General features: G+C 51.7%; 1 protein-coding gene across 8 annotated transcripts in view; it reads left to right on the top strand.

Moving 5' to 3' along the window:
* The window catches only part of LOC144952336 (neuroligin-3-like), a 134,311-nt gene that overhangs the window by 11,058 nt on the left and 107,764 nt on the right, over positions 1-15,489 (top strand). For 6 of the 8 annotated variants that reach the window (XM_078882699.1, XM_078882704.1, XM_078882700.1 and 3 more), the window contains exon 2: positions 11,246-11,927. In XM_078882699.1, coding sequence (XP_078738825.1) covers positions 11,246-11,927 — 682 coding nt within the window. Of the gene's footprint in view, positions 1-10,983; positions 11,928-15,489 lie in introns of all 8 variants that reach the window. The other 2 variants (XM_078882707.1, XM_078882706.1) reach the window with 1 other exon arrangement.

Here is a 15,489-nt window from a genome sequence, read left to right on the forward strand (position 1 = left end):
ACACAGACACACACAGAGACTCACACAGAGACTCACACAGAAACTCACAGAGAGTCTCACACAGAGAGACTCACACAGAGAGAATCACACAGAGACTCACACAGAGACTCACACACGGAGACTCACACAGAGACTCACACAGAGAGACTCACACAGAGAGAATCACACAGAGACTCACACAGAGACTCACGAAGAGAGACTCACACACAGAAACTCACACAGAGACTCACACAGAGACTCACACAGGGAGAATCACACAGAGACTCACACAGAGACTCACACAGAGAATCACCCAGAGAGACTCACACAGAGAGACTCACAGAGAGACTTACACAGGGACTCACAAAGAGAGACTCACACACAGAGACTCACACAGAGACTCACACAGAGAGAATCACACAGAGACTCACACAGAGACTCACACAGAGAATCACACAGAGAGACTCACACAGAGAGACTCACACAGGGACTCACACAGAGACTCACACGGAGGCTCACACAGAGACTCACAGAGAGACTCACACAGAGAGACTCACACAGACTCACACAGAGAGACTCACACAGAGACTCACTCACAGACTCACACAGAGAATCACACAGAGAGACTCACACAGAGAGAATCACACAGAGACTCACACAGAGACTCACTCACAGACTCACACAGAGACTCACTCAGAGACTCACACAGAGAGAATCACACAGAGACTCACACAGAGAGACTCACACAGAGAGACACACACAGAGACTCACGCAGAGAGCCTCACACAGAGAGACTCACACAGAGACTCACACAGAGACTCACACAGAGAGACTCACACAGAGACTCACACAGAGACGCACACAGATAGAATCACACAGAGACTCAATCAAGAGACTCACTCAGAGACTCACACACAGAGACTCACACAGAGACTCACTCAGAGACTCACACAGAGACTCACACAGAGAGACTCACACAGAGAAACTCGCACAGGGAGACTCACACAGAGACTCACACAGAAACTCACTCAGAGACTCACATAGAGAGACTCACACAGAGAGACTCAGACAGAGACTCACTCAGAGACTCACGTAGAGAGACTCACACAGAGAGACTCACACAGACTCACACAAAGACTCACACAGAGAGACTCACACACAGAGACTCACACAGAGACTCACACAGAGACTCACACAGAGAGACTCACACAGAGACTCACACAGAGACTCACACACAGAGACTCACACAGAGACTCACACAGAGAATCACACAGAGAGACTCACACAGAGACACTCACAGAGAGACTCACACAGGCACTCACACAGAGACTCACACGGAGGCTCACAGAGAGACTCACACAGAGAGACTCACACAGACTCACACAGACTCACTCACAGACTCACACAGAGAATTACACAGAGAGACTCACACAGAGAGAATCACACAGAGACTCACACAGAGAGACTCACACAGAAAGACACACACAGAGAATCACACAGAGAGACTCACACAGAAAGACACACACAGAGACTCACGCAGAGAGACTCACACAGAGAGACTCATACAGAGACTCACACAGAGAATCACACAGAGAGACTCACACAGAGACTCACACAGAGACTCACTCACAGACTCACACAGAGACTCACTCAGAGACTCACACAGAGAGAATCACACAGATACTCACACAGAGAGACTCACACAGAGAGACTCACACAGAGAGACACACACAGAGACTCACGCAGAGAGACTCACACAGAGAGACTCACTCAGAGACTCACACAGAGAGACTCACACAGAGACTCACTCAGAGACTCACACAGAGACTCACACAGAGAGACTCACACAGAGAGACTCGCACAGGGAGACTCACACAGAGACTCACACAGAAACTTACTCAGAGACTCACATAGATAGACTCACACAGAGAGACTCAGACAGAGACTCAGAGACTCACTCAGAGACTCACACACAGAGACTCACACAGAGAGACTCACACAGAGACACTCACACAGAGACTCACACAGAGACTCACACAGAGACTCACACAGAGAATCACACAGAGACTCACACAGAGACACTCACAGAGAGACTCACACAGGCACTCACACAGAGACTCACACGGAGGCTCACACAGAGACTCACAGAGAGACTCACACAGAGAGACTCACACAGACTCACACAGACTCACTCACAGACTCACACAGAGAATTACACAGAGAGACTCACACAGAGAGAATCACACAGAGACTCACACAGAGAGACTCACACAGAAAGACACACACAGAGACTCACGCAGAGAGACTCACACAGAGAGACTCATACAGAGACTCACACAGAGACTCACACAGAGAGACTCACACAGAGACTCACACACAGACTCACTCACAGACTCACACAGAGACTCACTCAGAGACTCACACAGAGAGAATCACACAGAGACTCACACAGAGAGACTCACACAGAGAGACTCACACAGAGAGACACACACAGAGACTCACGCAGAGAGACTCACACAGAGAGACTCACACAGAGACTCACACAGAGACTCACACAGAGAGACTCACACAGATACTCACACAGAGACGCACACAGAGACTCACACAGAGACTCACACAGAGAGACTCACACAGAGACTCACACACAGAGACTCACACAGAGACTCACACAGAGACGCACACAGAGAGACTCACACAGAGACTCACACAGAGAGACTGACTCACAGAGACACACACAGAGAGACTCACACAGAGACTCACACAGAGACTCACACAGAGAGACTCACACAGAGAGACTCGCACAGGGAGACTCACACAGAGACTCACACAGAAACTTACTCAGAGACTCACATAGATAGACTCACACAGAGAGACTCAGACAGAGACTCAGATACTCACTCAGAGACTCACACACAGAGACTCACACAGAGAGACTCACACAGAGACACTCACACAGAGACTCACACAGAGACTCACACAGAGACTCACACAGAGAATCACACAGAGACTCACACAGAGACACTCACAGAGAGACTCACACAGGCACTCACACAGAGACTCACACGGAGGCTCACACAGAGACTCACAGAGAGACTCACACAGAGAGACTCACACAGACTCACACAGACTCACTCACAGACTCACACAGAGAATTACACAGAGAGACTCACACAGAGAGAATCACACAGAGACTCACACAGAGAGACTCACACAGAAAGACACACACAGAGACTCACGCAGAGAGACTCACACAGAGAGACTCATACAGAGACTCACACAGAGACTCACACAGAGAGACTCACACAGAGACTCACACACAGACTCACTCACAGACTCACACAGAGACTCACTCAGAGACTCACACAGAGAGAATCACACAGAGACTCACACAGAGAGACTCACACAGAGAGACACACACAGAGACTCACGCAGAGAGACTCACACAGAGAGACTCACACAGAGACTCACACAGAGACTCACACAGAGAGACTCACACAGATACTCACACAGAGACGCACACAGAGACTCACACAGAGACTCACACAGAGAGACTCACACAGAGACTCACACACAGAGACTCACACAGAGACTCACACAGAGACGCACACAGAGAGACTCACACAGAGACTCACACAGAGAGACTGACTCACAGAGACACACACAGAGAGACTCACACAGAGACTCACACAGAGACTCACACAGAGACTCACACAGAGACGCACACAGAGACTCACTCACAGAGACTCACACAGAGACTCACACAGAGACTCACACAGAGAGACTCACACAGAGACTCACACAGAGAGACTCACTCACAGAGACACACACAGAGACGCACACAGAGACTCACACACAGAGACTCACACAGAGACTCACACAGAGACGCACGCAGAGACTCACTCACAGAGACTCACACAGAGACGCACACAGAGAGACTCACACAGAGACTCACACAGAGAGACTCACTCACAGAGACACACACAGAGACGCACACAGATCCTCACACAGAGAGACTCACACAGAGACTCACACAGAGACTCACTCACAGAGACTCACACAGAGACGCACACAGAGAGACTCACACAGAGACTCACACAGAGAGACTCACACAGAGAGACTCACACAGACTCACACAGTGAGGCTCACACAGAGACTCACACAGAGACTCACACAGAGACTCACTCACAGACACACACAGAGACTCACGCAGAGAGCCTCACACAGAGAGACTCACACAGAGACTCACACAGAGAGACTCACACAGAGACTCACTCACAGAGACACACACAGAGACGCACACAGAGACTCACACAGAGAGACTCACACAGAGACTCACACAGAGACTCACACAGAGACTCACACAGAGACGCACACAGAGAGACTCACACAGAGACTCACACAGAGAGACTCACACAGACTCACACAGAGAGGCTCACACAGAGACTCACACAGAGACTCACTCACAGACTCACACAGAGAATCACACAGAGAGACTCACACAGAGAGAATCACACAGAGACTCACACAGAGACTCACTCACAGACTCACACAGAGACTCACTCAGAGACTCACACAGAGAGAATCACACAGAGACTCACACATAGAGACTCACACAGAGACTCACACAGAGACGCACACAGAGACTCACACAGAGACTCACTCACAGAGACTCACACAGAGACGCACACAGAGAGACTCACACAGAGACTCACACAGAGAGACTCACAGAGAGAGACTCATACACAGAGACTCACTCAGAGACTCACACAGATAGAATTACACAGAGACTCACTCAAGAGACTTACTCAAAGACTCACACACAGAGACTCACACAGAGACTCACTCAGAGACTCACACAGAGACTCACACAGAGAGACTCACACAGAGAGACTCGCACTGGGAGACTCACACAGAGACTCACACAGAGAGACTCGCACTGGGAGACTCACACAGAGACTCACACAGAGACTCACTCAGAGACTCACATAGAGAGACTCACACAGAGAGACTCACGCAGAGAGTCTCACACAGAGACTCACATAGAGAGACTCACACAGAGAGACTCAGACAGAGACTCACTCAGAGACTCACGTAGAGAGACTCACACAGAGAGACTCACACAGACTCACACAAAGACTCACACAGAGAGACTCACACACAGAGACTCACACAGAGACTCACACAGAGACTCACACAGAGAGACTCACACAGAGACTCACACAGAGACTCACACACAGAGACTCACACAGAGACTCACACAGAGAATCACACAGAGAGACTCACACAGAGACACTCACAGAGAGACTCACACAGGCACTCACACAGAGACTCACACGGAGGCTCACAGAGAGACTCACACAGAGAGACTCACACAGACTCACACAGACTCACTCACAGACTCACACAGAGAATTACACAGAGAGACTCACACAGAGAGAATCACACAGAGACTCACACAGAGAGACTCACACAGAAAGACACACACAGAGAATCACACAGAGAGACTCACACAGAAAGACACACACAGAGACTCACGCAGAGAGACTCACACAGAGAGACTCATACAGAGACTCACACAGAGAATCACACAGAGAGACTCACACAGAGACTCACACAGAGACTCACTCACAGACTCACACAGAGACTCACTCAGAGACTCACACAGAGAGAATCACACAGAGACTCACACAGAGAGACTCACACAGAGAGACTCACACAGAGAGACACACACAGAGACTCACGCAGAGAGACTCACACAGAGAGACTCACTCAGAGAGTCACACAGAGAGACTCACACAGAGACTCACTCAGAGACTCACACAGAGACTCACACAGAGAGACTCACACAGAGAGACTCGCACAGGGAGACTCACACAGAGACTCACACAGAAACTCACTCAGAGACTCACATAGAGAGACTCACACAGAGAGACTCAGACAGAGACTCAGAGACTCACTCAGAGACTCACACACAGAGACTCACACAGAGAGACTCACACAGAGACACTCACACAGAGACTCACACAGAGACTCACACAGAGAATCACACAGAGACTCACACAGAGACACTCACAGAGAGACTGACACAGGCACTCACACAGAGACTCACACGGAGGCTCACACAGAGACTCACAGAGAGACTCACACAGAGAGACTCACACAGACTCACACAGACTCACTCACAGACTCACACAGAGAATTACACAGAGAGACTCACACAGAGAGAATCACACAGAGACTCACACAGAGAGACTCACACAGAAAGACACACACAGAGACTCACGCAGAGAGACTCACACAGAGAGACTCATACAGAGACTCACACAGAGACTCACACAGAGAGACTCACACAGAGACTCACACACAGACTCACTCACAGACTCACACAGAGACTCACTCAGAGACTCACACAGAGAGAATCACACAGAGACTCACACAGAGAGACTCACACAGAGAGACTCACACAGAGAGACACACACAGAGACTCACGCAGAGAGACTCACACAGAGAGACTCACACAGAGACTCACACAGAGACTCACACAGAGAGACTCACACAGATACTCACACAGAGACGCACACAGAGACTCACACAGAGACTCACACAGAGAGACTCACACAGAGACTCACACACAGAGACTCACACAGAGACTCACACAGAGACGCACACAGAGAGACTCACACAGAGACTCACACAGAGAGACTCACTCACAGAGACACACACAGAGACGCACACAGAGACTCACACAGAGAGACTCACACAGAGACTCACACAGAGACGCACGCAGAGACTCACTCACAGAGACTCACACAGAGACGCACACAGAGAGACTCACACAGAGACTCACACAGAGAGACTCACTCACAGAGACACACACAGAGACGCACACAGATCCTCACACAGAGAGACTCACACAGAGACTCACACAGAGACTCACTCACAGAGACTCACACAGAGACGCACACAGAGAGACTCACACAGAGACTCACACAGAGAGACTCACACAGAGAGACTCACACAGACTCACACAGTGAGGCTCACACAGAGACTCACACAGAGACTCACACAGAGACTCACTCACAGACACACACAGAGACTCACGCAGAGAGCCTCACACAGAGAGACTCACACAGAGACTCACACAGAGAGACTCACACAGAGACTCACTCACAGAGACACACACAGAGACGCACACAGAGACTCACACAGAGAGACTCACACAGAGACTCACACAGAGACTCACACAGAGACTCACTCACAGAGACTCACACAGAGACGCACACAGAGAGACTCACACAGAGACTCACACAGAGAGACTCACACAGACTCACACAGAGAGGCTCACACAGAGACTCACACAGAGACTCACTCACAGACTCACACAGAGAATCACACAGAGAGACTCACACAGAGAGAATCACACAGAGACTCACACTGAGACTCACTCACAGACTCACACAGAGACTCACTCAGAGACTCACACAGAGAGAATCACACAGAGACTCACACAGAGAGACTCACACAGAGACTCACACAGAGACGCACACAGAGACTCACACAGAGACTCACTCACAGAGACTCACACAGAGACGCACACAGAGAGACTCACACAGAGACTCACACAGAGAGACTCACAGAGAGAGACTCATACACAGAGACTCACTCAGAGACTCACACAGATAGAATTACACAGAGACTCACTCAAGAGACTCACTCAGAGACTCACACACAGAGACTCACACAGAGACTCACTCAGAGACTCACACAGAGACTCACACAGAGAGACTCACACAGAGAGACTCGCACTGGGAGCCTCACACAGAGACTCACACAGAGAGACTCGCACTGGGAGACTCACACAGAGACTCACACAGAGACTCACTCAGAGACTCACATAGAGAGACTCACACAGAGAGACTCACGCAGAGAGTCTCACACAGAGACTCACACAGACAGACTCACACAGACAGACTCACACAGACAGACTCACACAGACAGACTCACACACAGAGACTCACACACACAGATACTCACAGAGAGAGACTCACACAGGGAGACTCACACAGAGAGCCTCACACAGAGATTCACACACAGAGACTCACACAGAGACTCACACAGAGACTCATTCAGAGACTCACACAGAGACTCACACAGAAAGACACAGACTCGCACAGAGAGACTCACACAGAGAGACTTATACAGAGATCCCCACAAACTCACACAGAGAGACTCACACAGAGTGACTCACAGACTCACACAGAGAGACACACAGACTCACACAGAGTGACTCACAGACTGACACAGAGTGACTCACAGACTCACACAGAGAGACTCACACAGAGATCCTCACAGTCTCATGCAGAGAGACAGACTCACACAGAGAGACTCACACAGAGTGACTCACAGACTCACACAGAGAGACTCACACAGAGAGGCTCAGACTCACATAGAGTGACTCAGGCAGAGTGGGTCGGTGAGTGCGCGTGTTACCGATTGCCAAATGGATGAGTGGGTGACTGAGTGAGTGACTGAGTGAGTGAGTGATAGATTGAATGACTCAGTGGGTGGGTGGGTGAGTGAGTGAGTGAGTGACTGAGTGAGTGACAGATTGAATGACTCAGTGGGTGGGTGGGTGAGTGAGTGACTGAGTAAGTGAGTGACAGATTGAATGACTCAGTGGGTGGGTGAGTGAGTGAGTGACTGAGTAAGTGAGTGACAGATTGAATGACTCAGTGGGTGGGTGAGTGAGTGAGTGGTTGGTCTGCGACACATTTTTCACTGCCGACCGTAAACCTGCCGGAGACAAGGTTCATCAGCCCATTCGCTCACTCACTCATAACTGTAGCAGATGTCAACCTTGCTCCTGATGGAGAAATCTATCTGGTCCATCTTCTTGGTTCTTTCGGTAAAGTCACGTAGAAGGGAAGTAATAAAATAATAAAAATAAAACATAATAAAATAATTCTCACGACGTTTCGGCCACAACACAAGCAGCCGTCATCAGGTGAATACCAGGTCTGTCGGGGAGACGATGAATCCCTGCTGTCACGAAAGCATTAAATCGAAATTTTAATCTGTCTGGGTTTTGTCTACGGTGGATACGGTGGTGACATTACCACCCATTCAGCCACCCGCTCGCTCACTCACTTATTCACTGACCCGCCCGACCTATTCGCTTCACTCATCCTCAAGCTCATTCGTCCACACATCCGTTAGCCAAGTAACTCAGCAACTTGCCCACTCGCTCGCCCATTCACTCGCCAACTCAATCGGGCGCTTACTTGCCCATTCACTGGCCCATTCGCTCGCCCACTCACTCGCGCATTCACTCGCCCACTCACTTACCCACTCAATCGCGCACTCACTCGCCCACTCAATCGCCCACTCACTCGCCCACTCACTCGCCCACTCAATCGCCCACTCACTCACCCACTCACTCGCCCACTCAATCGCCCACTCACTCGCCCATTCACTCGCCCACTCACTCGCCCATTCACTCGCCCACTCACTCGCCCACTCACTCACCCATTCACTCGCCCATTCACTCGCCCATTCACTCACGCACTCACTCGCCCACTCAATCGCTCACTCAATCGCCCACTCACTCGCCCATTCACTTGCTCATTCACTCGCCCACTCACTCGCCCATTCACTCGCCCATTCGCTCACGCACTCACCCACTCACTCGCCCACTCACTCACCCATTCACTAGCCCACTCACTCGCGCACTCACTCGCCCACTCAATCACCCACTCACTCGCCCATTCACTCGCGCACTCAATCACCCACTCAATCACCCACTCACTCGCTCATTCACTTGCGCACTCACTCGCCCATTCACTCGCCCGCCCACTCACTCGCCCACTCACTCGCCCACCCACTCACTCAGCCCGGATGGGCAGCAATCCCGGGACGTTGCAACTTAACTCCTCGGACGCACTCGAGATTAGATCCAGGCATTTAAGCTGCCACTGATCGTAACCTTTGGCCTTCCGCATTCTGCCCCTCACCTCCAGGATTGTCGCTTCACGGTGTGAAGATCGGATAGAACCTCCCACGGCCTGACCACCTCGGCAGGCCCACCAGACTGAGAAGCCTACGTCTCAAACCACCACCTGGACACCCCCACTGCTTGGCACTCACAGATGCGCCAATATTCCGTCGCGTGGAATGACTATTAACGATAGACGGCGGCCATTCCCCCCCCCTCCTCCCCTCCTCCTCTAACGTTAGTTCTTCTCTGCGCAAGGCCGTTGTAGGCCTGTGATGAGCAAGACCGATCGGCGTTCCCTCGGCAAGTGTTCAAACTTCATTTCCGAACTAGTGTGCGAGTGAGTCAAGAGTTCCTCGTCTCAAGGCCTAAAGCCTGCCTGGCCTAACAGGGTAACAGGAAGCCTAGGCTTTCCTTATAGCGACGGGTCGGGTTGGGGGTGACGAACGTTTGCCGGATTTGTCCGCGCGTCAAATATTTGGAGGTGGTTTGTCCGCGGTTTTTTTTATAGAAATGTAACGCCGCGCATCCGATCTAGGGAGGGGGGGTGGGGGTGGGTCGTGGGGCAAAACCGACGACGGGACAGCGATGCCAGGTTCGGGGAAGGCCTGAGCGAAATTCATCAGTCCGATTCGCGTCATTTTTTTTTATCGAAATGCCCCCGCAGCCCGATTGGACTTTCACGAGGACTCAGGTGGCGGGGTGATACCCCTTAGCCCCACCCACCCCAACGCCTCCAACGCACGCATAGCACACGGGGGCTAGGGAGAGAGTTTGTCCACCAATTCAATGTATTGTCAGTCGCACTTTTAACCGCTAATCCACGTGGGCGTTTGTGAGGGTTTTCACCACCCCTCCCCCTTACCCCAACCCCTACCCCCCAGCGATCTCAAAGTCCCAAATTCCTGCCCCAATATTCCATCGCTGTCAGATATTCTGCTGGGACCGCGGTGGGAGTTTCATAACGGCCAGGTCTTTTTTTTCTTTTAATTCTCCCTCTCGTGCGTGTCAAGGGGCTGTCACCACCCGGGCTGGCGGGTTTGGGGAAATCAAATAAAGAGTAAAAAAATCGCCGAGGAATATAACGAGCGGGAAGAACAACACGAAATAAGACGACGCTTAAAACTCGGGGAGGGGGAGTCTCGGCTCTCTCCGCCGTCGGGATCGAGTCGAAATATTTGACGTCACGACCAAATCCTCTTTCCTCCTCCTCCGACACCTCCACGTGCCCCTTGCTCGATCGGCTCCGTCAATCTCAGTGGCTTTGTCACGTAGGCCGGGTCCTCTCTCGATGACCTCACGAAGCAGCCGTGCGCAGCGACCAGCGATCCTCCGGCCAGCACCAGCGCTGTCCCCTCGGCCGCCTCCGGAGCCCTAGCTGGAACGAGTGACCGAACGAGCGAGCGAGCGACTTGGCGAGCGCGCGGACAGCATAAACGAACGACACGAGCTTCAACTAAGGGGAACCGTCCGGACGAATACCCGTTCACGATGCTGTGGATTATGGCTCACGCGAGACCGGCTCGGCCGCTGCTGCTGACGCTGCTGTTGCTGGATCTGGCGACGAGCGGGAGCCAGGGCGGCGGTGGCTCAGCGCAGGCTGCCTCGCCCGGCCAGGAGGCGCCCATCATCCAGACGAGCTACGGCAAGCTGCGTGGCACGCGCGTCAACCTCGCCAACGAGATCCTGGGGCCCGTGAACCAGTACCTGGGCGTGCCGTACGCGGCGGCCCCGGTCGGAGAACGCCGCTTCCAACCGCCCGAGCCCCCGGCCTCGTGGCAGCAGACGCGCAACGCGACGCGCTTCGCGCCCGTCTGCCCGCAGAACGTCCAGGGGGTGCTGCTCGAGGTCATGCTGCCCGTGTGGTTCACCTCCAACGCCGAGGTGGTGGCGAGCCACCTGCTGGAGCAGAGCGAGGACTGCCTCTTCCTGAACGTCTACGTGCCCACGGAGGATGGTGAGTTCTGGCGGCAGGGCGGTGCAGTGCGCTCGGCACACTTTGGCAGTTGGGGGGGGGTGGAAATGAATTTGATTGTTTGCCCCGCTTGGGTAAAACGAAGGGTGCGGCGGGGTGGGGTGGGGGGCGATGGAGGGGAGGGGGGTGGTGAGTGCGGGCGCGTTGGTGGTCGACCGCGGAGAGCGGACGGCGAGCGAGCGAGCGATTGAACGAGATCTTTGGCGTATAGAATGAAGGCCTCAAGCCCATGGTTGCCTGGGTGCTCGGATAGTCAATAATCACTTGTGCAAAGCCAGCAAAGACTTCCCCCCCACACACACCGCCCCCCAGCCCATCTACCCTTGCCATCACGTGGGCCCGTAGCGGTCACCGTTTTCCCCGAAGGTAGCAAATGCCTTCAAGTTCAAGTTCATGTATTAGGTATAGCCCTGTAAGCCATTCGGCTCTTGAATCGGGTGCAACCGCAACAAACAAAAACATGAACAAAAAAACATCTTAAAGTGAATATGTGACTGAGTGCAAACAGAAAATCCAAGAAAAGACAGCAAAACATTGCAGAAAAAAACACCGCACACCAACGCTGTGTGCAAAAATCCCAGTGGGATGCAAGTCAAACAACCAACAATAACCACAAGACAACTTAGATTAAGGCCATCAGTCTAACTCTGTACTACAACAACACAAACATGGCCAAACCAATACACTTTTCGAAATGCTAGGGGGCAGGCAGCACGGTTAACCGGAAGCCGCTACTCCCCTCATTCGGCCGTCCGCTTCTGTGGCCAAGCCCTCTCGTACCGCGTGGAGAGAGTGGCCTCCTGGAACTTTCCCGACGGTTCCATAGCTTTTTCGATTTAAAGCTTTCATGACTGCAGGGATTCATCTTCTTGCTTCTTTTGGTAAAGTCACGCAGAAGGGAAATAATAAAATAATAAAAATAAAACATAAAAAAATAATTCTCACGACGTTTCGGCTACAACGCAAGCAGCCGTCCTCAGGTGAAGAATGAAACACCACCAAGCTTGGAGCGTATATTTAAGCTGGGTTGGAGGAGGAAGAGGAGCGCCTTGACAAAATAATTTGCATATCAAGAGGAATTTAGCATATTATTATTTCCCTTCTACGTGACTTTACCGAAAGAACCTAGAAGATGGTTCCATAGCTGTCAACCGTGCCCTACATTATTACACTGGTCAACACACTTTTTCTGGCATAAGGTATTCCAACGGATTTAAGGTAATTTCGGGGTGCTGATTTCAAATCTGGCATCAGTTTTTGTCTATCACATCAGGTTTTTGAGATATCAAATATTGAATTTTCAATCAAAACTGCAGAATAAAAATATTAAATAAATGTGGATATCTACATACAATTATAATATAAACGCATTATCCTCAAAATACAGCACCATATTTGAACACTAAAGCAGTCACTGACTCGCAACAACTTGCAGTTATAAGTGACAGAGTTAATTTCGGGTAAAATCAATGAAAATGGGGTATGCCGATAGCATAAAAATGAGATGTGATAGAGCAAATCTGAGATCAGATTTTAAATCGGCACCCTGAAATTAGTCTAAAACAGCTGCAAAAGTCCAGGCCAAAATTTTTTTTATCCTTTATATTAAGTTCACTTGCTTGCTTGCTTAGGACCGTGCAAATCTTTCGGTCGTTTTTTAACCCACTTCCCGTGATCCAATCGAGCTGACATTTTCCACACAGACTCGTTGTGCGTGACAATTAATGTTCGTGAAATTTTTTTTCCAAAATTGTACACTTTTTAGGACAAAAATATAATATTTAATTACCAATTGCTTAATGCTGCCATGCAATCATCTGACCCATAGGTGGCAGTCATCTCAAGCCAGAGGACGAGAGGACTCTAGCCGCCACGCATATAAAGGATTTATAGTGAAAAACTTTGTTTTTACGGGTTATACTTGTTGTTGACCAGTGTTATAGACGAATTCAGACCTTATTGGTCACCCCCGTGCCCCTTATTAATTTCAACGTTCATCCTACAAAGTCCTATCACGAAGAGGAGAAGCACAAACAAATAGACAAAAAACTAATTCTTTATTTGCCCGTATTGAAACGGCAGTACGCCGTATTGGCCTGAAAACTCAATTTTCCTGCACAAGAATAACTGTTAGGTAAACCGTACGTCTTCACAGCTATGCGGTTTGCCCACTGCCCACTGCCCTCCACATGCCCGTGCATTTTGCCAGCCTCCAGTTGGGCGAGAAGCTATGTAACAACAACTGCAGCTGTACCAGCAGCAACAGCACCACTCAGTCGAGACGATGCATTTTAAAGTCTCCTTCTCCCACCATTCTCAGCGACAGCGACACATTTCCCTCTGACCACCCGGCAACATTCGTCGGGCCGAGCAATTTTGAGCGAACGCTCTCCCACCTCCCAGAGTCTCCACATCGTCCCTCCACATTTACACGGGTGCCCCCTCCCACTCCCCACACCACCCACAATGCAGTGGCCAAGTGGCCTCCCCTTTGCTTGAAACTCCTCGCCCACCATGCCCCCCCCCCCAGGCACACTGCCCATGGGATGCTCTCCCTGCACTCGCCTCACCGACCATGCCCACGAACCAGATAGTGCCACCGCCTCCCTCCCCATCTCCTCTTTTCCCCGTACGGTGAGTTGAGCATGGGACTGGAACATTCGATAACCGGTTGGGGGGGCGGGGGAGGGAGGGGGAGAGTGGGTAGGAGGGGGGCGACACACCTCAACAGACTTTCTGAGCCCACCGTCCGGGATTATTGCGGCCATCCCAAGACATCTGTTGGACACATCAGAGAGGAGGAGGCTGTTGGCTTTCGGGTTGCTCCTGGACTCGCGACGTGAACCGACGATGGCACGACAGCGACGGGGCTTTGCCGTGAAATCGCGTAGCGCGGAAACAAAAAGTTTTCGCGGACGCGACAGCTGCCAGCGAACGAGCGACGGAGTCAGCGGCCGTGAAGTGAGCGATCGGGCGAGCGAGCGAGTGAGCGAGAGAGATCGAGAGAGTTCGAGAGAGAGATTCGAGGCGCTGGATGGGAGCGGAATGCAGGGTGGCTCCACTCCAGACACCTCCCGTCCGTGCCGCCTGTGCCGTAGCAGGCAAAAGCCGTGCTCCGCTGCCACCGCCCTTGTTCCCGATCCTCTTAAGATCGCTCGCGGCAGGTTGCTGGTGCTCCACCCGTGGGAGGTGGTGCTCCACCCACCCACTCCCCCACTACCCCCCCACCCCGCGCCCCCCAACCCACTCCCCTCCCCCCCCCCGCGCCCCCACCCCAACCCCTTTCCAAATACTCACCAACCACCCCCCTCCCCCACTTGCACGAAACTTGGCACTGTGAGCAGTAGTTAAAGTGGGCAGAGGCCCTAGTTAGGCCTAGGCGGTAAAGCAAGGGGGGCGTTTGTGGCCAAGCCATTCTCACGCCGCTTACAACTCTGTAAGCTTTGCGGGGGAACGATTTCTAACTTGCAGCAGTGGCAGCGGTAGCAGCTGCTGCCTGACGGTTAAAGTCAATGGGCCTGAGGCCTGGCTTAAGAGTCTCTTC

This window comes from Lampetra fluviatilis, chromosome 67, assembly GCF_964198595.1.
Source record: "Lampetra fluviatilis chromosome 67, kcLamFluv1.1, whole genome shotgun sequence".
NCBI lineage: Eukaryota > Metazoa > Chordata > Hyperoartia > Petromyzontiformes > Petromyzontidae > Lampetra > Lampetra fluviatilis.